The sequence below is a fragment of the Pogonomyrmex barbatus genome, unplaced genomic scaffold (genome assembly GCF_055798465.1).
Source record: "Pogonomyrmex barbatus isolate J1 unplaced genomic scaffold, ASM5579846v1 scaffold9, whole genome shotgun sequence".
In the NCBI taxonomy this organism is placed as follows: Eukaryota; Metazoa; Arthropoda; class Insecta; order Hymenoptera; family Formicidae; genus Pogonomyrmex; species Pogonomyrmex barbatus.
Window position 1 is genome coordinate 944,784 of NW_028297193.1, and position 23,913 is coordinate 968,696.

Below are 23,913 nucleotides of genomic sequence, written 5' to 3' on the forward strand. Positions count from 1 at the left end.
TGATTTTATGAAAAAAATTCTAAATAAAAGTTTCTGAACTTCAAAGGAAGCATAAGCTGATACCATTAGTTTGACCTTCGACCTTTTGTAAATTAATTAATCAAATTAATTTACATTAATTATTCAAATATTTATGGTCCCTTTGAGAGTCACACATACGAAAATTTGTCCAGAGCTCACTAGCACATATTTAAATCGCCGTGAAAAATTAATGCTACGTTGAGACGTACTCTTAGCTATTTTTAACATGATTCATCGACTGATGATGATAACTTTCATAGAATGTCAAATATTGAAATATAGATAAAGATATCATGAAGATATCATTGATTTTAATTATCGTACGATTAATCAGTAATTAACTCATTGAACTAATTTGTATTATTTTATTAATGTAAATAAATTATTAATTTTTTATTAATATGGGAAAAAATTAGATTATAAATGTTCAAAAATTTAATGCTAAAAATGATTTTGTCGAATTAAATTAATCGTCAATCAAGTTAATCCGAGTTTAATCAAAATTGTTTTTAAAATTATTCTCTTGAAAAGTTTAGAATTTTAAAAATAAAAGTTTAGAATTTTAAAATAATTAGAATAATTAGAATTTAAAAATAATTGCATTATATAATCGACTTTAGATATGTTACTGATTTTTAGTAAAAAGCGAGAATAATCAGAAACTATATGTTCGAAATAATTTCAAAATAACGAATTAATTCTACGATCTCATTATTCACAGAGAATGCAATGAGGAGAGATTCTATATTGTTTAATTTGTCCATTTAGTAAGTACAGAATTTCGGGATTCGCAAGTTTGTATATCTCGTCAAATTTTCCTTCCACAATCGGAAACAAGCGATGCTATTGAGTTTCATTTAGAAACATACAGAAATACCCAAATCGTTCGTGAATATCTTACCTCTTCACACATCAATGGTTATCTGGGCATAATTATAATTTAATGAGTAACAAAATAAATATACAGACGCACAATATATATTTGTTCGACGATCATTTGCACAATCGTATAAAATTTGTTGATATTAGCACCACTTGGGAACGGATGAAGTAATCGTTGAAGGAAGATAAACTAAAATTATGCAAAATAATTTATGTATACATATATATTGCTATATACATATGTTATATGGAACAGGCCTTTTACTTGCGCCACTTCGGTTTTCTATGTGAATGGCGAAAGGTTCCGTTTTAAAGAACGGATGTGCACATCACCTTTGACACTAACAAGATACTAATTAAAGACAGCCTTGTATGGATTCGCCTGTTAAAATTTAGACGATTAGCTCATGACATAATATATATTAATTTATTATTATTTTGTTATTTCATAGATGTGTGTGCACACAATCCATACAAGTGATAATTACGAAAAACATGCAGTTTCACGATATATACATATAACATACAATATCATATATATTACATGTTTAGTTATTTATATAAATTATGAATTCAATAAGTTAATTTAGAGATATTCAGATATATCCATATTTATTCATATCAATAGCCATCTATGTTTTTTGTCTTTAATAGCATCTTGTTAGTTACTTTGAATATTCTAGGACATATGTCTGCATACAATAATTGTTCAAAGATAAGATATATATAAGTTAATCTTAATACTGAAAGTCACACTTCACAGAATCCTCAACGATAGTATTTCTATAATCTTGCACAGTTCTGTGTATTAATATCCGTACAAATATCCGTGTTAAAGAGAAAATGTACCGCGAATATATCTATAATGTAAGTAAACAAGTATAAATTAGAATTTTATGAAAATGAATTGCTTCTAAAAAAAAAGAATTAAATTTTTCTGCAACATTTATAAACGTTGCCAGTATTTACTTACTATCTTTGTTAATTTTACGGATATAGTTAGAGTAATTGTGTACAATTAAAAAAATGTCAATGCTAAAATTTAAAATGCGTAAAAATTAAAAAAATTTTTCCTAATTATTAAATTTTAATTTATATTTGTTTACCAATACGCCTACATACATAACAATGCATTAATAGTTCACTGTCCTTCAAATTTTATTATATCCACCAATCATAAAACAGACGTGTCCAAGACCTTTCTATTTTTCGTTCTCTTTTTCTGTCTATTACACAAAAAGTCAAAAGATCGTGTGTGAGTATATACTCTTTGACGAGAATATTATTACATACGAAGTTATTACTGTAGTTATTACTTTCAGATGTTCTCGAAATCTTTTAACGAGTACATTCTCGGCAAAAATATTCTTAATAATATTATACCAATTATATTTTGTTTTTGCTATCTATGAAATTGCAGGTATTTCGAAGTTTACACTGAGATTTTCAGATTGAGCTAATTTGACAATAGTTGATAATTTCACTGCGACCCGGGCGGCCTCGTCGAGATCGTCGATTGGTACGATTTTTAATCCCGCGTTCGCGATCAAAGCCTTGGCTTCATCTACGTTAGTACCCTAGAAAGCAAAAATATCTTTGTGTAATTTCAATTTCAAAGATTGATCGTAACTCATAAAGATTGATCATAATTATTTATAAAGCGCATTGAATGTCATACCTGCAATCTTACGACAACAGGAATTTTTAAACTTAATTCCTTAGTCGCGGCGATAATACCTTCCGCTATAACATCGCATCTCATTATACCACCAAAGATATTAACTAAAAGAGCGTGAACCTAATGAAAAAAAGGAATACATAAAATCAGAAAAATAGAAAATATCAATCATGACTTCATATACTTACGCGTGAATCAGAAGTGATAATTTTAAACGCTTCCTTCACCGCCGAAGTCGATGCACCACCACCCACGTCCAGAAAGTTAGCCGGTTCGCCACCATGTAACTTTATGATATCCATCGTAGCCATGGCTAAACCAGCTCCGTTTACCATGCAGCCTATATTACCATCGAGCGCGATATAATTTAAGTCGAATTTTGCAGCTTCAACTTCCTTAGGATCTTCCTGAGACCAATCTCTCAGGTTAAATAGTTCTTTTTGTCTGAACTCGGCGTTATCGTCAAATCGGCACTTACAGTCCAGAGCGAAATCTGCAAGATTATATGGAAGATTGTATTATTCGTGCGAATCAAGTACTTAAAAAATATTATAAAGGAGGAAATATAGACTAACAATTCCCATTGATGTCCTCAGCGAGAGGATTCACTTCCAAAAGAAGAGCATCCTTCTTAAGAAACATTTGGTAAAGATTTATAATTATATTGGAAATGTAATCCTTTACGTTGTCGAGGCCGAGCTTGGTCACTATACGTTCCGCTTGTTCCTTCGTAATTCCCTTATTAATGTCAATAGGTTCGTACATGATAGCGGTAGGATTCGTAGCTGCGACTTCCTCGATGTTTACTCCACCTTGACTGGAAGCTATTATGACGGGACCCTGGAAGTGAAAAATATCTGTTAAAAATCTTTCTTTTATTCGCACTCTTCGTTATTTGTCATAATTTTGAAAACATACACCAAAGGCTCTTTCCATCATAACAGCAAGGTAGTATTCTTTACGGGGAAACATGCGCTGTGTGACCATCACGGCGTTGCATATCCTGCCACCTTCGCCAGTCTGTTTCGTGATCAACAGTTTGCCGAGCATTTGACCCGCCAATGATTTGGCCTCTTCCGGACTACAAGCAACAAGTGCTACAATATTTCCTGACATATTTAAAATATCATGTCACATGTAATGCTTAATTACGTTTCACACATCTTCACTCCGCTGATGTTCGTTCCTTTAAAATGTCCCTTTCCTCTGCCGCCAGCGAGGACCTGAGCCTTCAGGACGATGTCCTTCGTCTTCAAGTCGGCAGCGAGTCTGGCCGCCTCATCGGGGGTCTTGGCGACGCCGAATTTCGGCGTGGGCACGCCGGCTTCATTGAGTAAACTGTAGCTAATGTGTTCATGTACGTTCAAATTTCTGGTTGGCTGTTTTACCAAGTTGGTTTTACATGCCAATATCTGAAAAAGGAAACGTGACGTAAGAAATCTAGCGATAAAATTCCGCGCGTGTTTAGGATTACTCACAAACGGCATTCCCAACTCTAGCATCATGACATTGATAAACGTGCTAAAGTTTACATTATGTACATTGATCAGGATAAAGAAAGAAATAGAGATAAAAGTTATTAACACAACGTATTGACATCTCAAGATGAGATAAGATGGGCAGCAGGTTAAAGTATATGCAAATTGGTCTGTCATTATAAATCATGTAACGGTTAAAAATAAATCTATACTTGAAGGCCGACAATGTGCTGTGTTGCGCTGTGATGCGTATGTGCACATCCTGCAATATAATTCGCATGCGTCTTGGCAGTGATGCTTCGTACGCAGAAAAGCAAATTGTGTAATAGAGTTTTGAATGCGATGGGTTCCTTTACGAACCCCTGTATACCCCTGTATACCCCGATAATCTTCGTAACGTAAAAATAACTTTAACATAAAAACGTAAGATAAAACAAAATAAAAAGCAACGCTCAATTAAACTTTATTTCCTGCAGTTTTTATTTGATTTACGGAGAGAATTCGTCGGGAACGAAACTCAAAGAAATTCCGTTCCGATTGATTTTTTTTTTTTTTTAATCAAAAGCATCACATCAGTGCGTTTGACAAGTGGAGCACGTGCGCCAAGGCCGTGCTTCGTTACTGAAAATAAATCGACGAGTTCGCACATTCCAGGTGTGAGGAGGAAAAGAAATGCAGATCGATCGAACGTGAGTTCGCGCGCGCGTGAAATATCGGACATCGGCGTTCCTCCGTTCGATTCGATTCGCCGTCGCTTCGTGCTCGCGTTCGAATTCGTTCGAACGGAAAGAGGACGATCGTTTTTGACAAGTGTCTCCCCTCGCTCGCGATAGAAGCGATTCAATTGAAACGCGGGGGCGACGGCACGCCCGTCGATGGGAGCATCAAGAGGACGAGACGCGGAATGATCCCCCGGTCGATTGCGTAACTGTCATGTCGATCTTCCGTGGGAAAATCACCGAGATGAGATCCTCGGCTTCAAATCGCTCGCGACCCTGGCGCTCGATTTAGCAGACAACAGCTGTCCAATATGGCGATCGGCGACTTTCTCTGTCTCGCTTGTACTTCCTCTTTTTCTCTTTCCTTCTCTTGGCCACAATCCGTCAGTTTCGGGATACTCCGCGCCGTCGTTTGAACGTGCCGGACCTCGTATGAATTAACGAAAAAACCCGGTGGCTTGACGTACCTTGGGGCCATTCAATCGGCCGAGATTCTCCGCGAGTGTGATCGCCCGCGACAACATGGTAGCCATCTTTGCCTGAGCGACGGCCGTGGACTGCCAGGCGCGAGCTTCGCCCTCGTGGCCCCCACCCAACTTGACATTTCCCACGCGCACGCATGACGTAGAGCCTCTCACGCGGAATTCACGCAGTTTCGCAGGGCCGCGTGCGTGACTCTGTGAATCCTAATGACGACGTGACCTCACTCCGACAAAACACTTAATTAGCGATTAACTTATTGAAGACTTCTTATAACTAGTAGATAAACTTTTTATGTTTTTTATCCCATTATTCTTTCTTTCTAATTATGTAATTATCTTGTTTTGAAACGTATAATGCAAAAATAACTACAAAGAACAACTTCAAACGATGTCAACTTCTGTCGCTTAATATTTAGAAAAAGACTAAATAGAATAATTAAAAATTTTGCTTTAAAGGAATAATTTTTTTAACCTTCTTAAAATTACTACTCTATAATATTTTTGGAAATTATAAAGCGCGTGTATTAGCATGCCGTTTTGTTATTGTTTACATGTAATAAAAAAAAATGCATTGATATGATTTTTATATAAAGATATATTTCATTGGTCGTACAAATGTAAAATATTTTGTAAATTCTTCTGAAGTGATGTCAGTTTTTTACTTTCTCGGAAACCTTCTCTACTCTCTATTTGGGACTGAAAGTGAGGTCCAAATTTGAAGACTCTGCGATACTCATCATTAATGCTAATTTGACAGATGTTTCGGCCGCTTCAGCAAAATCGTCTACGGAAATTACCTTCAGCTTAGCATCTAGTATTAATTGTTTAGCTTTAGCCACATTGGTACCCTATAAAAAAACATGAATTATTAGAAAGAGAGAAAAAATAAATTACAAGATGCAACTCTTCAAGATAATTACTTGTAATCGCGTTATTATGGGCACCTTCAAATCTAATTCCTTAAAAGCATCTATGATCCCTTGAGCGATTATGTCGCATCTCATTATGCCGCCAAAGATATTCACCAAAATAGCTTGCACCTGAAAGACCATTGATATATGAATCGCATTTTAATTCTATCGATAATTTTATATTACAATAATTACATTCGGATCCGAAGATAATATCTTGAAGCCTTCTCTCACGGTCTCGACTGTGGCAGTACCGCCGACGTCCAAAAAATTTGCCGGTATACCGCCATAAAGCTTTATGATGTCCATGGTGGCCATTGCTAGACCAGCACCATTTACCATGCAACCGATATTCCCTTCGAGAGTTATGTAGTTCAAATCGTACTTTTCTGCCTCGACTTCCTTCGGGTCCATCTGGGTCGTGTCTTTGAGCGCGAACAATTCCTTTTGTCGGAAATGGGCGCTGTCATCGAATTTACATTTGCAATCCAGAGCGTAATCTGCAGCAGTGAGACGCAGCAACGGTTTTATTATTGCGAGACTACCCACGCGCTTTTTGTTTCTCATATCTTATCTCGTTCGTTGCAGCTTACATTCACCACAAATGTCTTCCGCGAACGGATTAATTTCGAGCAGCAGCGCATCCTTCTCAATGAATAATTCGTAGAGATTACTTGCGACGAGCGACGCGATCTCCTTGCTGTGTCCCGTAAGTCCCAGTTTATCGGCAACGCTGTTCGCCTGCGCGGTCGTTAAACCTTTGCTTACATTGATCGGTATACACACCACAGCTTCGGGATTTGCAGCGGCAACATCCTCGATATTTACCCCGCCTTGCTTGGAAACGATTATCACAGGTCCCTTGAACGACGGCGAATCAGAACGAATTGTTCCTGATGAAAGATTGACAGGGGCAACTTTTTCGTACTCACGTCGAAGGCACGTTCCAACATCACCGCCATGTAATACTCTTTACGCGGAAACATGCGTGCTGTCACCATCACCGAATTACAAATCTTTCCAGCCGGACCGGTTTGTTTGGTCACGAGCACCTTACCGATCATACTGTTCGCCAATTCCTTCACTTCCTCGGCTCTATGATGAAAAAAGATGATTGTCTTTCGCTTCTTCTTACTGTAAATTAATTTTGTCACACTCACGTATCACACATTATGACGCCGCTGACATTGCTATCCTTAAAGTGTCCCTTTGCTCTACCTCCAGCCAGAACTTGCGCTTTCAATACGAGATCCTTCGTCTTCAGATTCTTAGCCAAATTAGCGGCTTCGTCGGGTGTTTTCGCCACCCAGAAAGGTGGAGTAGGAATGCCGGCTTCTTTCAATAAAGTATACGCAATGTGCTCATGCACTTCTAAATTTCGCACTAATTGTTTAACGATCGGAACTTGATGCGTTAACAACTGTGAAAGCAAAGCATTTTATGAAAATATGTACGCGGAGATTTATAACTCATGTAGATAATTAATTTAAATTCTAACTTTAATAGAGAGAGAGAGAGAGAGAGAGAGAGAGAGAGAGAGAGAGAGAGAGAGAGAGAGAGAGTTAAGGTGCCCTTTTTAAATATAAAATTAATCTTTACCTGTTTATTTGCTCGTCGCGCGCACATTCCGATCAAGGATGATACGAATGACATAATGATAGCAATAACTTATTAAATTACTATGTGTAACGGCTGCAATACATGTACATGCATTATCATTAATAATGCACACTTCCTGTAAAACTATTGATGAATTTGACATTTCATTTACAATTCTGTCAAATAATTTCCGTATATGAATATTCAATTCACTTATGAGACACTTACGAGGATACTCCGTGCGCATCCGCGTGACTGACACTGAATCGAATGAGCGAAGATATGTATATATATATATTATGCACGTTCCTTTTTTTATTATTTTAACGGTGATAACTGCCATTGCGATTCATACACTCGGATGATACTTCAATCGACACTATGATGTATGCGCATGTTTTAAAAATATCTTCCACGTTTTTCGAATAGATCTCTGACAACTGCGTCATACTCAACACTCGTTATCATCTCTCGAGGAAACGGTTTTTAGCTCACGATTATAAACCTATGATACGATTAAAAATATGCGCATATTCTTTGGAATAACACAAAGTTAACGATAAGAACCAAACGCATCACTCAGAAATAAATACAAATACAAAAGTCTTTTGATTAAAAATATATATGTTTCGAAAAGATTCAGCATCTCTGCTCATTTAAGCAACTTTCAATTTAAAATTTAATGTATATATTTCGCAATATATTAATAAATTCACTTTAATAATAATAAAAGTTACTTTGATACATATATTTATTGTATTTATATGATTGAATCAAAAGATAACTCAAAAATTGGTTTAACATCTTCCATCTATGTATATATTTTTTATCATATCATACAATATCTCTCTCATTAGTTCAAACCAAAATATTTATTAATCAGCGTGAAAAAATATCAATCAATGAGTTCACGAAATTTACAGATGTGAATATGCAAACATCATTTCGCATCTATTTTAAAGATTATTTAAATTGCAATATTCATTTAAAAAGATGAGTGACTAATCATCAAAGTTTGTATATTTCTCTTAAAGCAAAAAGAAAGTACATTTGAAAAAAACGCGTTTTACTTCATATACAAGTATATTATTATACTTCTACTAATTTTCGTTCGCAAATATCGAAATTCGTCATTGAATTGTTTTCAAAACTGTTACATATATTTAAGTAACTTTTTTTCTTTTATATTTCATCTAATGAAAAAATACTGAAGATTTTATACAAAGTTAGTATGCACGTAGATGAAAAAATGAGATTCCTTTTTGCAATCGTGACAAAAATCATTTTTTTAAAACTATCCATGCATATCATCATGTAACCCGAATGAAAGTATATCACCTAACGTGATATTCTCTAAAAATAGTTTGTACACATGTTAACAGCGCTAATATTGAGAAGTGACATTTCAAGTAAATTCACAGTTTTGCAATTAAAAATGAAAATGTATTGTGAATGTGTTAATTAACGCATTGTGAATTTGACATTAATAATGCTCGCACACTTAATAAAGACAAATATAACGGCATTCTGTCTACATTGTTAAAAGAAAAGTTTCTTCTTTTCTATAATATTACTGATAAGTTACTAACAAATCACCAATAATGTGTTGGATATAAAGTTAAATTTATAACGCTATTATTTAAAAGCTAAATCGATCATTAAGAGTTCGCCCTGTAACGCCAAGATTTCCTGACAGGCTATACATAACTTCGCTGAAACTACGGTCGTCGACATCTCCACTGGAATCGGATGTGGTTGTGTTGTGCGTACGTGAGCGTGATCGTGATCTCGATCTCGAGCGTTGTCGACCAAATAACGGCCCTCGGCCAATCTGGAATTTCAATAAAAATATCAGTTGTTTGTATTTGAGAAAAAGATCGTTCTTTAGAAATGGAAAAAAAAAAAAATATATATATATATATATATAATTTTAAAGAAAAATTTTAAGCAGGTTTTAAATACCACATCTAAAGCTTGTGTGCTCTGCCTATATGGCGATCGTCCTCTGGGTAGTTGTCGCGCATTACCAATAGTCGCAGATGGTCGACTCTGTGCAAGAGTGAGTGGTCGCGGGCGTGCAGAAGTAGGTACGTATTCGCTCCCCAATGTACACATGAAATTGACGTTCGGAGCAGGAGTTAGCCGAGCCGTACTGTAATATAATATATCTTCAATATGATACTGTCACACATGGAAGAAGAATTAGCTTACAAAATTAATTCAACACAATAAATAAACAAAATATCATCTACTTCATTCTCATCAATTTCTGTTCATATTGCGCCCGTCTCTGTGCACGAGCAATTTGATCGGATCGCAGTCCACCGGTTGTGAAGCGACGTTGCGATGTTAGTATCTGTTGTCTTCCCAAGCTTCTCGGCTGCATCGTGAGTAGACTGGTTTTTTGTCCGGTCTGTGCCATCTGCAAATAATTTATACGTACGTATTATGGATATTCATAGACTATTTTCACATGTAGAATACTCGTATACATGTCAGAATAATTAACTCACTCTGAATTGATTCTGCAAACTCAGTCTTTGATTTTGTCGTTGTAGCAGTAACTGTTTTGCTCGTTTCACACGATTCCTATAGGCAATCTGGGCGGGGCTTTGGTACCCCAGGCGATTGTGAACAGAATTCGGATCTCGCAAATTAGGCAAGCTGCTTGTTCGTTTCAGCGAGCTCTTGTTATTTGTGAAGAAACCGCCGTGATTAAATGTCAAATTCGTGCGACTACGGCTGCGAGTCAGACCGAATCTGTTGCCTCTGCCACGACGAATATTGAACGTGCCACCTCTCGCGTTATTCGCTTTATGATTTAGGCTCAAATTGCTCCGCGATCTCACGAGATTACCATTCTTTTTGAAGCGATTTCGAGCGAAACCACCGCGAACATTACTCGCAGTATTCGCATTACGTTGCCAACTTTGCTGTTGCTGTTTCTTCAGGATAGCTCCGACATTGCGCTTGATTCTCGTACCTCTTCCTCTAAATCCACCCCGGCCTCGTACGGCACCACGATTACGCTTGGCGCCGCCGGTTTTTCCGTTGGTCGCCGCATTCTTTTTCTTTTTCTCCATCTTTATGATCTCATCTTAAAAGGAAGAAAACGCGCAACATTTAATGAGCATACAGCACAGCAAACGTATGGTGATGGGAGCTTATCTTTGCGAAACTTTTAAGTCGAGACACTTAAGGCTAGATCTTGGCACTCTAGACGTGTCTCTGACTCAAGAAATGCAATTTCCCAAATAAATATTGAATGATTATATCGGCCGCTGAAGAAGTTGCTGAGAAAAAATATCATCGTATTCATAATTCTAAAGATCCTTGCCTGCAAATATTCTTGTATAACCTACATAAAATGCAATTCTTGCGGATATCTTTATATTGTATAATGATTAAATTTTCATAACAAAATTAAAAATTGAAAAATTCGAATCATAATAATAAAAATCATAATCGAAATTAATAATTTCTAAAATCATAAAAAGCTAATAAAAAAATAGAAATGTCAAATATATTTCGAGAAAAAAAATTGAAAATTGTTCGCCACTGTTTTTAAATATAATCCAATGTTAAAAACTAACGATTCAATGAAAAATACAAAATTAGAATGTTGCAAAAAAAAAAGCGTCTGGTGTTTGTAACTTGCGTTTAGAAAATATTTAAAATATATTTAAATCAATTTAATATGTAGTACAAATTCTATCACATTTTGATTTTCAATGATCATTTTATCCCCATTCATAACATATCTGCTTTATAGACCACCTCAAAGTGGTGTGCAATTGAGAAACAGACACTGCAGTTCATAATTCTCCACTAATTTGCAATGTTGCTTCTTAGGAATTTTTACATTGTACTTCTTGCGAATTGTGTTTTTATTCTGTCTTCTTTAACATTCTCATGAATTGAACTGCCAACAGTGATTCTTCTTGTCGATGATTTCTTCCACTCGAGTATTACCCCTTGTCATTACATTTCAGAAGACTTTTAAGGAAATTGCATAAATAATTGCCATCTCGATTGATATAAATAAGTAATTTGTAAGTAAATATTCCTCCCCTGGGATTATTTGTATGCATGAAAGATAATAAAATCTCCAAATATTATCAGTTTGCCTATTAAAGTACCTGCATTTTCAGATATCGCCAGTAAAATATTAATTTATTTTATATTGTTAGTAGAATGCAAATAAATTTCGAACAGTAGTGCTGCGAATCGAGAAGACGAGATTTAATTCGTCGTTTGATTCTCGCACCACAGGCCTCCCATTCACATTCGGCGTAGCGACAGTAGCGAGATAAAAATGAAACTAATGTTTCCCGAGTCTATGAGCCTTCTATAGCAGATAATGTTGCGTCAATATACATATCACGCGAGAGTCCCATTTCCCATACTTGATATTCGTTCGTCGAATAAAAGCTGCGATGCAACGGATAAAAATATGGGCTTGCGCAAGCTCTGGACCTCTCCCACACGTAGACGAAAGAAATTTTTGTAAAGGATGAGTCATGATTGCGATGTGCTTGGCACAGCATTCCTTTCTTACGTCACCCTTTTTTTTCCTCAAGATATACCAAAGATATACTAAAGCAAAACCACATCTGAAATCTTATTGATGCTTTAGCAATGATGATTTTTATAATAGACGATGGCTTCTAACAAAAATTAATCGGAAAATTGGCAATGTACATTGCGATGAAATGTTTATATCAATAGCAGCATGATTCATGATCCTTCGATTGCGAGTTTCACTTCAACTTCCTTTCTGTAATTCGATCATCTCATGCTATCTTGTTCTCGCTACCGCGAAGATTCGTCGTTGCGTGCACGTCGAAAAACAAAAGGGTGTTAGAAAATTGCATTCTAATGACGATAGTCCATTATTCCGCACATGATTAAAGAAAAAATTGGGCATAATATGGATTAACAATTGTTGATTTATATATGACCAAGAAGTATTGATTCAGAAGGTACAGATGCGGCCGATGTAAAAATGTATCATTTATCATAATTTGGCTAATCCCATAAAGCAATCTCAGGCACAAAAATTCTTTCTCAGTACATGCTCTTGATTTTGATATTCATATCAAGTTCCCTGTTGCGCAATACAATATCTTCCTGTGATATTACGAACAATCGCAAATACAATTGTTTTGGATGAATGTGATATAGTTTCTTGCATAAAATCCCAAAACAGCTTCTCATTGAGGTATATATACTTTCTGTAAATTTCAATTCCTTCAAGCAACCATAAAACACAATGAATTGTGAATATAAGAATATAAGATGTTCCATATAAAATCCTGTTGAAAATTCTTAAATTGCTTTTAGTTTTTTCAATTATGTGTTCAATTTCAATCTTCAAAGTGCCTATATCTTATATAGCGATAATGATAGTGATTTCTTCTTGAGACAATCATATGAAATATTATTTAAGGTAAACTTGACAATAAATCTGCTCATTTCTCATTATTTGAATCAAATTTTCTATTTATGCATTCGTTTTCCTCTTTGGTCAAATAGTCAAATAGATTACGAACTATGTAGTCATAGAATCGTTCAGGATGAATGTGGTTTCCATATCTGTTTCGCTTTGTTTTACTTTTTCTTCCTTCTTTCTCCTTCCTAATTGAGAGTTCATGTGCGATCGCTATATTGATGAAGCATATCATTAAATTAGGTGAAAAATATGAAAAACTTTTCTCTTCTATCTGTATTTTTCCCTCTTGAAAAGCAACTTCACTTCTCCCAATCCTATTTTTAATAACGTGTTATCGCGTCCATCGATCATTCTTGTGAGCATGGTGATTCTATTCCATCGTTCCCGTCTGTCGATGTTGTCCTTTACGTACTAACTGCGATGTCCAGAGGGTGGAGATAAAACGAAAAACGACGTCTTCTGGAGATGAGAGCGAACAAATGCAGGTATTCTATATACATGTATATATGCGAAGCACGCGCGCACACTGACGCCATTTTCTCGAATTCCAACGCCAACGCGAGGGGGGACGGGGGGACTCTCAACGTGCTATGGGCTCACCCGGGATTACTGGCAAAATTGTACGACTGTCGGGACTCTGGCGACTTACCGAGCGACATGTTCACTTTCGCATCAATCTCGGCCATTTTTGCGCTTCTCGCGCTCTCCTCACTCTTTCTCTTTGTCTTTTACGTTAGTCCTGTTTCCGAGAACGTATGCCAAGATCTTGCCGTTTACGTCTTATTCGGTCGATTCTTCCTGGTTGCTGCACGACACGCGCCGATTGTCCGCAACTAGCGATCAACGAGACGAATCGAGTCGACAACGCGACGAATACGTGAAACGCGTGAATATAACACGACGAACGAAAGCGACCGAAATGACGAAAGCTTATTACTCTAGTCTGTACATATGTAACCTGTGTTTACAGCGCCTCTACAAAAGAATAAGGTTGAAGAGAACTAAACAGGTCCGCCATTTTATCTTCATCTAAAAGAGAAAAGATGAGTGACTTCGAGATTTAGATAAAAAAGAATAGCTATAGAGTCTATTTATAAAGAGAATTGTTTAAAGTATCTTTATGCCCATATTGTACTAGAGATTAAAATTGATAACATTCGATTCGCTGACTTCGAGTCGAGTCGAACATGAGAAAAAAAGAGACAAAGAGAAAAAGTGATACAGGAAAAAATAAAATAAAAAGAGATAGAGCTGAGTCGAATGGGTCAATCAGCAAGTTGAAAAAACACTATAAGATTAGTTTAGCATTTGACCAATCCAAATAAAGTTCACTAAACTCGAAAATGGCTTTCTTCTTTTTGATTGGTCAAATTCTAATCTAATTTCAATCACCAATCTTTAGGCTAATTTAAATTTAAATTTAAAAAAATTTAAATTTAAATTTAAATTTAAAAATTTTAAATTAAATTTGAATTTAAAAATTTAAATTTAAATTTGAATTTAAAAATTTAAATTTAAATTTGAATTTAAAAATTTAAATTTAAATTTGAATTTAAAAATTTAAATTTAAATTTTTAAATTTAAATTTTTAAATTTAAATTTTTAAATTTTTAAATTTAAATTTTTTAATTTTTAAATTTAAATTTTTAAATTTTTAAATTTTTAAATTTAAAGTTTTAAATTTAAAAATTTAAATTTAAATTTTCAAATTTTCAAACTTAAATTTAAATTTTTAAATTTAAATTTAAATTTTTTAATTAAAATTTTTAAATTTTTAAATTTAAATTTTTAAATTTTTAAATTTTTAAATTTAAATTTTTAAATTTTTAAATTTAAATTTTTAAATTTTTAAATTTAAATTTTTAAATTTTAAAATTTTTAAATTTAAATTTTAAAATTTTAAAATTTAAATTTTTAAATTTTTAAATTTAAATTTTTAAATTTTTAAATTTAAATTTTTAAATTTAAATTTTTAAATTTAAATTTTTAAATTTTTAAATTTAAATTTTTAAATTTAAATTTTTAAATTTTTAAATTTAAATTTAAATTTTTAAATTTTAAAATTTTTAAATTTAAAGTTTTAAATTTAAAAATTTAAATTTAAATTTTCAAATTTTCAAATTTAAATTTAAATTTTTAAATTTAAATTTTTAAATTTTTAAATTTAAATTTTAAAATTTTAAAATTTAAATTTTTGAATTTTTAAATTTAAATTTTTAAATTTTTAAATTTAAATTTTTAAATTTTTAAATTTTTAAATTTAAAGTTTTAAATTTAAAAATTTAAATTTAAATTTTCAAATTTTCAAATTTAAATTTAAATTTTTAAATTTAAATTTAAATTTTTAAATTTAAATTTTTAAATTTTTAAATTTAAATTTTTAAATTTTTAAATTTTTAAATTTAAAGTTTTAAATTTAAAAATTTAAATTTAAATTTTCAAATTTTCAAATTTAAATTTAAATTTTTAAATTTAAATTTAAATTTTTAAATTTAAATTTTTAAATTTTTAAATTTAAATTTTTAAATTTTTAAATTTAAATTTTTAAATTTTTAAATTTAAATTTTTAAATTTTTAAATTTTTAAATTTAAATTTTTAAATTTTTAAATTTAAATTTTTAAATTTAAATTTAAATTTTTAAATTTAAATTTTAAAATTTTTAAATTTAAATTTTTAAATTTTTAAATTTAAATTTTTAAATTTTTAAATTTAAATTTTTAAATTTTTAAATTTAAATTTTTAAATTTTTAAATTTAAATTAAAATTTTTAAATTTAAATTTAAATTTTTAAATTTAAATTTAAATTTTTAAATTTAAATTTAAATTTTTAAATTTTTAAATTTAAATTTTTAAATTTAAATTTTTAAATTCAAAAATTTAAATTTTTAAATTTAAAAATTTAAATTTTTTAATTTTTAGACCGCCGCGTATTTCTGCCAGATTCTTTTATTTTGAGCGAAACCGTGTCGACTAAACCTAATTTTATCAAAATAGGAGATGACAAGCTATTTTAAATAATCATCATAATTTAATTAAATAATGAGTAATATAGATGAATAATTTTATTAATAAAATTAAGTTTGTACAAAAGATTTATAAACATAAATAAATTGCACGTAATTTCCAGAGAAATTTTTTAAAATTTATTAATATTGGATAAGAATTAATATTGGATAGATCGACATGAAAATGAACAAATTAAACTTTAAAAATGAGTCGAATCTTGCAATCAATTGAGCATTGCTATATTGCATATATGGCTACGTTCGAAAACATCACCCGAATGACTCCGTGTATTGTTTTATCCTTGTTTAATATTCGATGAACAACAAGGATAAAACGATACACGGAGTCACTCGGGTGATGTTTTCGAACATGTCCCATACGTCTATATTGCTGACGTATATATACACACCGGCAACCAAACTGCAATTAACCTGAGCTAACCGTGGTTTGAATGCTGCGTTGCGAAAAAAAGAAGAGAAGCAAGGGACAAGTGTTTATGATTATTTCCAGATTAATCAGCAACGATGGGTAAGTATCGACGCTTTAGTTTTATATAGAACTACTTAAATATCGTGCAGGAAAAATTGACAGATGTTCATGTTTTGAGGGAATATTAGCATTGAATGATATATTAGTATCATTGTAATTTAATAATCTTTTTATGACGATATCTAAATAACAGACGAATAGTATATTTCTTATTTGGAGCCGAATAGTGCGTCTAAATAATTAGCAATTTAGACAATTCTAGTTGTAAAAATAGAATATTGTATACAATTCTTGTAAAAATTACTAATAATCTGAGTGAAATTATAATAATGAAATCGTAGGCTGGGATGATAAGTCTGAATGTCGCTGATTAAGATTAATTAGCCATTGAGATAGATTCTAGAATTATAGCAAAAGATGTTTTAGATAACATAATAAAAAGTAATTGGCCTTAAAATATTGATTTTTCGAACAGTGATTTAAATAAAAATAAATTTGAAGAATGTAGTAAGCCAATAAGAGCTAATTGAAATAGTCTTTTGATACTTGCTGACATACTGATAATATCATACATTAATATTACAGCTGTTAGCAGTGGAGTGTCATTTGTATTGTCGTCAATATTGGTGGTACTGCTGTTTTCTGGCATGCAGATGTATAAAGTTTGGCTCAGCTCATCACAATTAGGAACAATTCTAGGAGGTTGGATTGGATCTTTGTTATTCATTTGTACATTGACTGCTGTGGGAAACCTTGAAAGTTCTGTATTCGGGAAATCTTTTCAACAAAAATTACTCCCAGAAGGTATATAGAGAGATAGTATTAACAGAAAAATTTTCTAGAAGTTAAACTGAAAAATTTCGAGAATTTTTTTTTTAAATAGAAAGAATATGCAACTAGTTTATAGTTTTATCAGTTCCTTTCACTTTTTTTTTTTTGTAAAATTAATCGAATTAGTTTACACAGTTTGTATATCGTGGCCATATTTTATTTATAAGTATAAAATGAAGATATAAGCAAGTAGTATACATGAAGATAAATAATGTTTTGAAACTTAAGTAATGTTTATGCAAAATCCCTAATATATCTTTATTTCATTACAGTGGTCTTCTCACTGACTTTAAGTCTAATTGCTTCTGCTCTAATTCACCGTGTGTCTACCACAACATGTTTAATATTTTCTTTGATTGCACTATATTACATGAATCGAATTTCTCAAGAAACTTATGGTGTATCTGTACAGAGTACAGTAATACAAACGAAGAAGCGCAAGTGAATATAGATGTAAGAAAATATTTGTGTTATCTTTTTTACTGCATATATCAGAGTTAAATCATGTTTTATGTAAAACTTCCAATTTATAATACAATATTAATTATAAAATGTTTGATATTATTCTAACATAATGATTTTTTAAATATTCAATTTTAATTGCGAATCAAATTGCTATCGATTTGCAATTATATAAATATATGTAAATTTGAAAGAACTTGGATTAATTTATGATATAATAAGAAAAAGTTCTATGAATCAATGAAATAGACATAACATAAATGCTTTATGATCGTATATTATGGTATTTACATCGCGAAATTTAATTAAACAACATACGAAAAATATGAAAATATCTTTTTTATTACAGATATAAACATTTATAATCTTCAAGGTTTTTGTTTTTCCATCTTTCTGTGCTTTTCAGCTTCTTCCTTGTCGCTAAAATATTCGTATGCTTCATCGCTATTTTCCATTTCAACCGAAGCCTCTGATTGATTACTCATTACTTGCTTTGTTTGTTCATTACTGCTGTGTTGTGGTATTACTTGTTTATAAATTGCCATCGCCTATAAAATGCAATATAGTTTGATGATAATCGATAATTATTCCTCAATCGATAATTAATCGTGCAGATAAGTGAATAATAAATGACCAAACCTGTGCTACGAACGTTGAAACATCTCCTACATTGCTTGGCAATATTAATGTATTATTAATTTTCGCTAACTTATTAAACGCGTTGACATATTGTTCTGCTACACTGAGTGCTGCTGCATTTTTTGCATCTTCCGTGCCAAGAGCATTTGCAACTACTTGTAATCCCTTTGCTCGTGCCTCTGCCACTGCCACTACCGCTGCAGCTTCTCCACTAGCCTTGTTTATTTGCTCTTGCCTTGCTGCTTCTATAGAAATTAAATTTATTACAAAACAATCATATTTCTTATTAATCATGTGTTTGTATATGTGATATTAAATTTTTTTCAAATAAATTTTTCAGATTATAAAAAAAAAATTATAAAAAGTAATATGTTTTGTAATTTCAAGCTCATTAATTGGAAATTAGGCTGAATGAGATACAACACCAGAAGCTAAAATTCGTGCGAGTCGTTTGCCTTCAGCCACGTTTATCTCAGCCTCCCTAACACCTTCGGATTCTAATATAGCAGCACGTTTTTTTCGTTCGGCTTCTACCTGCATCTGCATTGCTTCCTGTACTCTTGATGGTAATTTTACATCCCCTGAATTTGTATATATGAATTAATACATATGATAGAGTAAAGAATATAAATTATTTATTTTAAATAAATTTCTTTGAATATTAATCATGCAATATGAAACATTCATTATATCAATAACTTACGTATCTCGTATCGTAAGCATTTTATTCCCCAAGCACTACTGGCTTTATTGATACTTTCAACAATGGAGACATTTAATTCTTCCCTTTCTCTGAATACTTTATCTAAAGATATTTTTCCTAATTCAGATCTCATTGTGGTTTGGGCTACCTGAATTACAGCAAACTCAGCATCTTCAACACCATATGATGCTAAATAAGGATCAGTTACTCTTAAATATAACACAGCATCAATACTTAGGGTCACATTATCTAAAACAAAATTGCAAAATATTCAATTGCAAGTTTGCCACACAAACATATAATATGTCTGAAGTTTGCATCAGATAGTCTACCTGATGTTACTGCACTTTGTTGTGGCACATCTATTGCTAATTCCTTCAAAACTTGTACATATTTGACTTTATCAATGATGGGAAGTAAAATGTTTAGGCCTGGATCTAAAATTTTGTGAAATTTTCCCATTCGTTCTACAATCCACGCCTAAGATGGTAAAATATTTTCTTTAGACTAGTTATTGCTAATTTTGCTAATTTTATATATATTTTATATATTTTTACTTGAAATATATATATATATATAATTCAACAAAAGATAAATTTAATATATATATTACATTTAATATATATATAATTAATATATATATATTAATTATATATATATATATTATATATATTATTAATATATATATAATTTAATATATATATATATATATATATATAATTCAACAAAAGATAAATTTAATTAAAACAGTGGTGTCACTGGTCCAAGATACATACAAATAATCTGTAATTGACATACATTATAACTGTATTGTGCTGTATCGTCAAACAATCACAAACCTGTTGTTGAGGAACAAACATTATGATGGTGTTCACTGGATTTAGCGATTTGTATCGTGAATTCTGAGTCGTCAAACTAAAATTTTTATTTTGGTATCCTACACTCACAAACGCGCGATCCTGCAACATGCGCTTCGTACAATTTTTACGAATTTAAAATTCCGGTCAAATCGAAGTCACAGCTGCGACAAATATATCACCTTAACAAATCCTAAGTTTCTCGTTAATATCATGGCGCTACCGGCCACTACGCGTTTGTACATCTTTTTATTATATTAAGAAAATACGCAGGTATAATATAAACCGACAGCTTTTTACAGGTTATATAGCTAGGATGACAAAATGCAATATCCTCGGTAACCCGGCATCGTCTACCTTAGAAATCTGCCATGACAGAAAGGAAACCTTAAATATCTGTTAATCGCAGCCGGCCAATTGCCGCGAGAAATCGCGAGATCTGACAGAAAGATGATGCGAATGATGCAATAGAACTTTAAAGAAAATGGCCAATGAGAAACGACATTCGGTTGGGACTTTCCCTACTATTCATGATTCGCGCCATCTTTGAAGCCATTCGCGAAGTCTCCTGACACTCTATTTAGTGGCCCTATTTAGCGGCACCGCACGTTCTCTCTAGCGCATTTTCAATAAGAACACTGTGATCATAACGAGATGTGGTTTTTGAGTGTGTGAAAAGTGTGATTTTTGCCGTGTGACAAGCGAGACCAACGTTGTAGACACGAGTGTCGGCACGCAACGGACCGTCTCGCAGGTGAGACCATTTGCGCAATATTACGCACTTCATTTTGTGCGACGGTCCGTCGACGGTAAGAACGGGAATGTACCGTCGTATCGATAAAAAAATTGTCCCGATGCAAAAAATACGAGTCGCAACGTATACATATTGACGTACGTGTAATGCGGCGTACGTTCCTCGTGTCAATGACGAGACGTTGTGTCGCGCGGAAATGACGAAATATGCGCAGGTTCAAAGACGAATAGCCGGCGACTCCGCAGAAAATCGGAAACTTATGTAAGACGGTCAGGTTGCCTCTCATCGCGTGCCGCATTTCCGCTATCGCCGGTTACCATATTGAATAGGTGACGTTCGCCTTTCGGCCTCCACTCGCGAACGTCAGCTTTCTAAGCGTCGCGAGGCCGACATTCCAGACGAATAGAAAAATAGAAAAGTAAAAAAGGAAATGACCCTCGATCGGAACGAGAGCGTGATGGAATATCGGAGATGATAACGGTGAGCAGAGCGTTAGGACCCGTTAGGAACCCGGACTATCTTTCGAGGCGTGACTAAAGTTATTATTGAGCACTTGTTTTGCTTGCGGTGAGGTAAAAAATACACACATTCTATATATATATATATATATATATGTATATAATATATATATATATATATATATATATAGTATCTATATATAATCATACATATACATATATGTATATCTATAAGGCGGAGCAATTCCCGGGGCGACTGCGAGTGCATAGAGAGGCCAGGGATCGTTTCACCTCGCAAGAAATGCGCTCGTGCGATCGACGTTTCCGATCACGGAGCCTCGTAGGGCCGCTGTGGGTGCGCGAACGAGGAGAAAGTCCCAGGGACGCGCAAACTCTCGCATTCTCGACGCATTCCGCGTCGTTCCGGGCCGAAAGGAAGCCGAGATTTTCATTTGAATTTGCGACGTATAAATGATCCTTCATAGCAGCAACAGGGGAGAATACACGCGGAGATTGAGCGACCCTTTGCACCTTTCTCAAGCTGCGTTACATGTCCTCGGGGAAGGGGAAAAGGAGAGAAGCGTCCAGATATTTCTCTTTTTCTTTTTGCCCTTTATAATAGACAGCTGCTCCGGTTCCTGACCCGCTAGGAATAAAGGAGAGCCCGAGATTCGCATTTTAACCGATGGAACGGAAGCGGTAAATCTTCCATGTGGACGGGAGAAAGCCTGTCCTACGCTATTTATTCTGTATCTCTTATCCGCGTCATAATATAAAAATATCGAAATCTACGAATTCGAACCGGCGAAATTATATCAGTTTTATGATTTTTTATTTCGCTTTCATTTCTTTTTCTTTATTTTTAAGATTGGATTTTTCGAGTCTCAGTCATAGGTTGAAGCGATCTGTGCGTACAAGACGACGTAATTTTTTTTTTTATTTACATCATAATTTGTAGCGGCGCGAATGAAAAGTTACGATCGTTGTTTTTATTTTCCGTCGTTTGTTCGTCGCGCGTTTCGATTAATGCGCCGGAGCCGACATTCGTGCACACGATTATGTATACGAGTACCTAACGGATCTAGCGTGAAGCATATCCGCGCGTGAATGTGTGCGTGTGCGTGTGTGTGTGTGTGTGTGTGTGTGTGTGTGTGTGTGTGTGTGTGTGTGTGTGTGTGTGTGGCGCGCGCGCGTGTGCGCGCGCTACATGGCACGGTCGAAGGGTGCTTGACGGAGCTAATCGATGTTAACTGGCCGAGGAATTGACCGTTCTTCTCGCTCTTGCGTGATATAGAGGACCGTGCGAGGCGGATAGATCAGACCGGACCGGATAGATAGATTCGCGGAGGTTTGAGAACGAGAAAGAGAAGGAGTGAGAAAGAGAGAGGAAAAAAAATATCCATTTGATTACGGATGTCCCGGGCGCGGCGCGCTGCGAAAATAATTCGGTCTCTTCCTCCGCGAGTGGACAGGCTAGGTCGCGCGCGCGCATGCGCTTGCGCGCACGAGAGAGAGAGGTTAGGTGACGCGGTTGTGTGGCACAATGAAGGGCGAATCGTCATCGGTCGCTCGGGGGTATAATACCCAGGAGAAATGTTAAATTTATCTTATCTGGCGTATAGCCGCGCGGCTGTGAACAACTCCGTGATAATCTCGACGTGATTATTTCGGAAAAACCGACGACGTGATCTTCAGGACACTACTAGCTCTCGCATTGCATTTCCTTCAACTTTTGACATTTTTAGATTTTCACCGTGTCGAGATTTTCCATTTTTAGGGATACTTTATGTGTTAACATCGAATAGGATTTCTAAGATGGACTAATGAACTGACAATTAATCTTAATTTTAGACGCATGATGAATTAAATAAACGTAGGGAGGAGGCTATACGTTATTAATAATTTTTTTATATTTTAATATTTTATTTAAAATTAAATTTATTGTCGTTCTTTTTATTTAGTATTAAATCTGGAAGATTAATTCGAATTTTATTTATAATTAATGCGTCTATCAGTTTCGACGATTAAATCTAACAACCGAATGCTGCAGCACGTTTTGTGCCAAGGTAGGATGAGGTATGAAAACCAGTTAAAAATAATCAGGAATAAAATACGATGTATCGCCGCATAATTGTTTTTCAATTATAGATAGCTCTTTTAGATAGATTTCGCTGTTTTGGGTATGCATGAGAAGCAATGGCACGTTTACGATCGCGTGCTAAAACGTCATCGACTTCGAAGATCTTGAATAAAAGGAATACGCGGTTTAATCTTATTGCGTTAAATGTTTGTACGATTATTTTAGTAGATTGCGTCTTATCTGTGCAGTTCGAACTAAGTCACTTTTGAAATCTCGAAAGTTTCGTCATTCTTAATTACTCTTATTTCGAAATGTGAATTTCAGTAATAATTTCATAATATTAAAAAAAATTTTTTTTTTTTACATTTGATTATCAATCTTGAAAACTTTAGAAAACGATTAAAAAGAAAC

At 33.6% G+C, this 23,913-nt stretch overlaps 6 protein-coding genes across 11 annotated transcripts in view; 2 read left to right on the forward strand and 4 right to left on the reverse strand.

Moving 5' to 3' along the window:
* Positions 1-983: 983 nt before the first annotated feature.
* On the reverse strand, positions 984-5,381 carry LOC105428901 (succinate--CoA ligase [ADP-forming] subunit beta, mitochondrial-like). Of its 2 annotated transcripts, none has more exons than XM_011641501.3 (7): positions 5,246-5,381; positions 3,734-3,993; positions 3,500-3,662; positions 3,157-3,421; positions 2,770-3,074; positions 2,582-2,701; positions 984-2,480 (listed from the first exon to the last, which is right to left on the reverse strand). In XM_011641501.3, the coding sequence occupies exons 1-7, from the start codon at positions 5,309-5,311 to the stop codon at positions 2,310-2,312; spliced, it is 1,350 nt and encodes a 449-aa protein (XP_011639803.2). In that variant the 5' UTR covers positions 5,312-5,381; the 3' UTR covers positions 984-2,309. The 2 variants fall into 2 exon arrangements, with proteins under 2 accessions (XP_011639803.2, XP_088940975.1); XM_089084849.1 differs by lacking the exon at positions 5,246-5,381 and adding an exon at positions 4,060-4,098.
* A 456-nt stretch (positions 5,382-5,837) lies between these two features.
* On the reverse strand, positions 5,838-8,406 carry LOC148934513 (succinate--CoA ligase [ADP-forming] subunit beta, mitochondrial-like). Its single transcript, XM_089084850.1, has 8 exons — positions 7,999-8,406; positions 7,771-7,914; positions 7,332-7,591; positions 7,104-7,266; positions 6,765-7,032; positions 6,367-6,671; positions 6,181-6,300; positions 5,838-6,108 (listed from the first exon to the last, which is right to left on the reverse strand). The coding sequence occupies exons 2-8, from the start codon at positions 7,822-7,824 to the stop codon at positions 5,947-5,949; spliced, it is 1,332 nt and encodes a 443-aa protein (XP_088940976.1). The 5' UTR covers positions 7,825-7,914; positions 7,999-8,406; the 3' UTR covers positions 5,838-5,946.
* Positions 8,407-8,772: 366 nt separating this feature from the next.
* LOC105428902 (uncharacterized) lies at positions 8,773-14,206 on the reverse strand. Its single transcript, XM_011641502.3, has 5 exons — positions 13,872-14,206; positions 10,284-10,867; positions 10,023-10,192; positions 9,733-9,922; positions 8,773-9,601 (listed from the first exon to the last, which is right to left on the reverse strand). Exons 1-5 carry the CDS (start codon positions 13,906-13,908, stop codon positions 9,410-9,412), a joined length of 1,173 nt encoding a protein of 390 aa, XP_011639804.2. The 5' UTR covers positions 13,909-14,206; the 3' UTR covers positions 8,773-9,409.
* Positions 14,207-16,587: 2,381 nt separating this feature from the next.
* On the forward strand, positions 16,588-19,315 carry LOC105428900 (protein KRTCAP2 homolog). 3 transcript variants are annotated; one of them, XM_089084508.1, is made up of 4 exons: positions 16,588-16,757; positions 17,304-17,522; positions 17,822-18,002; positions 19,016-19,315. In XM_089084508.1, the coding sequence occupies exons 1-3, from the start codon at positions 16,754-16,756 to the stop codon at positions 17,992-17,994; spliced, it is 396 nt and encodes a 131-aa protein (XP_088940634.1). In that variant the 5' UTR covers positions 16,588-16,753; the 3' UTR covers positions 17,995-18,002; positions 19,016-19,315. The 3 variants fall into 3 exon arrangements, with proteins under 3 accessions (XP_088940634.1, XP_088940633.1, XP_011639802.1); XM_089084507.1 differs by having other exon boundaries at positions 19,038-19,315; XM_011641500.3 differs by lacking the exon at positions 19,016-19,315 and having other exon boundaries at positions 16,590-16,757; positions 17,822-18,101.
* Stoml2 (stomatin like 2) lies at positions 18,336-20,607 on the reverse strand. Of its 2 annotated transcripts, none has more exons than XM_025218670.2 (7): positions 20,393-20,607; positions 20,193-20,312; positions 19,686-19,833; positions 19,354-19,602; positions 19,076-19,231; positions 18,651-18,895; positions 18,336-18,559 (listed from the first exon to the last, which is right to left on the reverse strand). In XM_025218670.2, exons 1-7 carry the CDS (start codon positions 20,453-20,455, stop codon positions 18,380-18,382), a joined length of 1,161 nt encoding a protein of 386 aa, XP_025074455.2. In that variant the 5' UTR covers positions 20,456-20,607; the 3' UTR covers positions 18,336-18,379. The 2 variants fall into 2 exon arrangements, with proteins under 2 accessions (XP_025074455.2, XP_011639793.2); XM_011641491.3 differs by having other exon boundaries at positions 18,721-18,895; positions 20,393-20,576.
* Positions 20,608-20,777: 170 nt separating this feature from the next.
* The window catches only part of gw (trinucleotide repeat containing adaptor protein gawky), a 60,162-nt gene continuing 57,026 nt past the window's right edge, over positions 20,778-23,913 (forward strand). Inside the window, exon 1 of one of the 2 annotated variants that reach the window (XM_089084499.1) lies at positions 20,778-20,964. The gene's annotated coding sequence lies outside the window, so the exon portion shown is untranslated. The remainder of the gene's footprint in view (positions 20,965-23,913) is intronic. The other variant, XM_089084500.1, reaches the window with a different exon arrangement.

What these genes read in the sequence shown, in the direction of transcription:
- LOC105428901 (XM_011641501.3), bottom strand. Translation starts at nt 5,311, where the DNA reads ATGGCTACCATGTTGTCGCGGGCGATCACACTCGCGGAGAATCTCGGC. An exon ending in GGAGTGAAGATGTGTGAAAC is followed by an intron (nt 3,663 to 3,733) that starts GTAATTAAGCAT and finishes TGTTGCTTGTAG; the next exon opens with TCCGGAAGAGGCCAAATCAT. An exon ending in CTGTTGTCGTAAGATTGCAG is followed by an intron (nt 2,481 to 2,581) that starts GTATGACATTCA and finishes TTTGCTTTCTAG; the next exon opens with GGTACTAACGTAGATGAAGC.
- LOC148934513 (XM_089084850.1), bottom strand. Translation starts at nt 7,824, where the DNA reads ATGTCATTCGTATCATCCTTGATCGGAATGTGCGCGCGACGAGCAAAT. An exon ending in CGCGACGAGCAAATAAACAG is followed by an intron (nt 7,592 to 7,770) that starts GTAAAGATTAAT and finishes TTGCTTTCACAG; the next exon opens with TTGTTAACGCATCAAGTTCC. An exon ending in GGCGTCATAATGTGTGATAC is followed by an intron (nt 7,267 to 7,331) that starts GTGAGTGTGACA and finishes TTTTCATCATAG; the next exon opens with AGCCGAGGAAGTGAAGGAAT.
- LOC105428902 (XM_011641502.3), bottom strand. Translation starts at nt 13,908, where the DNA reads ATGGCCGAGATTGATGCGAAAGTGAACATGTCGCTCG. An exon ending in CAGAAATTGATGAGAATGAA is followed by an intron (nt 9,923 to 10,022) that starts GTAGATGATATT and finishes ATTATATTACAG; the next exon opens with TACGGCTCGGCTAACTCCTG. An exon ending in GCACACAAGCTTTAGATGTG is followed by an intron (nt 9,602 to 9,732) that starts GTATTTAAAACC and finishes TTGAAATTCCAG; the next exon opens with ATTGGCCGAGGGCCGTTATT.
- LOC105428900 (XM_089084508.1), top strand. An exon ending in ACAAAAATTACTCCCAGAAG is followed by an intron (nt 17,523 to 17,821) that starts GTATATAGAGAG and finishes ATTTCATTACAG; the next exon opens with TGGTCTTCTCACTGACTTTA.
- Stoml2 (XM_025218670.2), bottom strand. Translation starts at nt 20,455, where the DNA reads ATGTACAAACGCGTAGTGGCCGGTAGCGCCATGATATTAACGAGAAAC. An exon ending in GAAACTTAGGATTTGTTAAG is followed by an intron (nt 20,313 to 20,392) that starts GTGATATATTTG and finishes CGCATGTTGCAG; the next exon opens with GATCGCGCGTTTGTGAGTGT. An exon ending in TTTCAACGTTCGTAGCACAG is followed by an intron (nt 18,560 to 18,650) that starts GTTTGGTCATTT and finishes TGCATTTTATAG; the next exon opens with GCGATGGCAATTTATAAACA.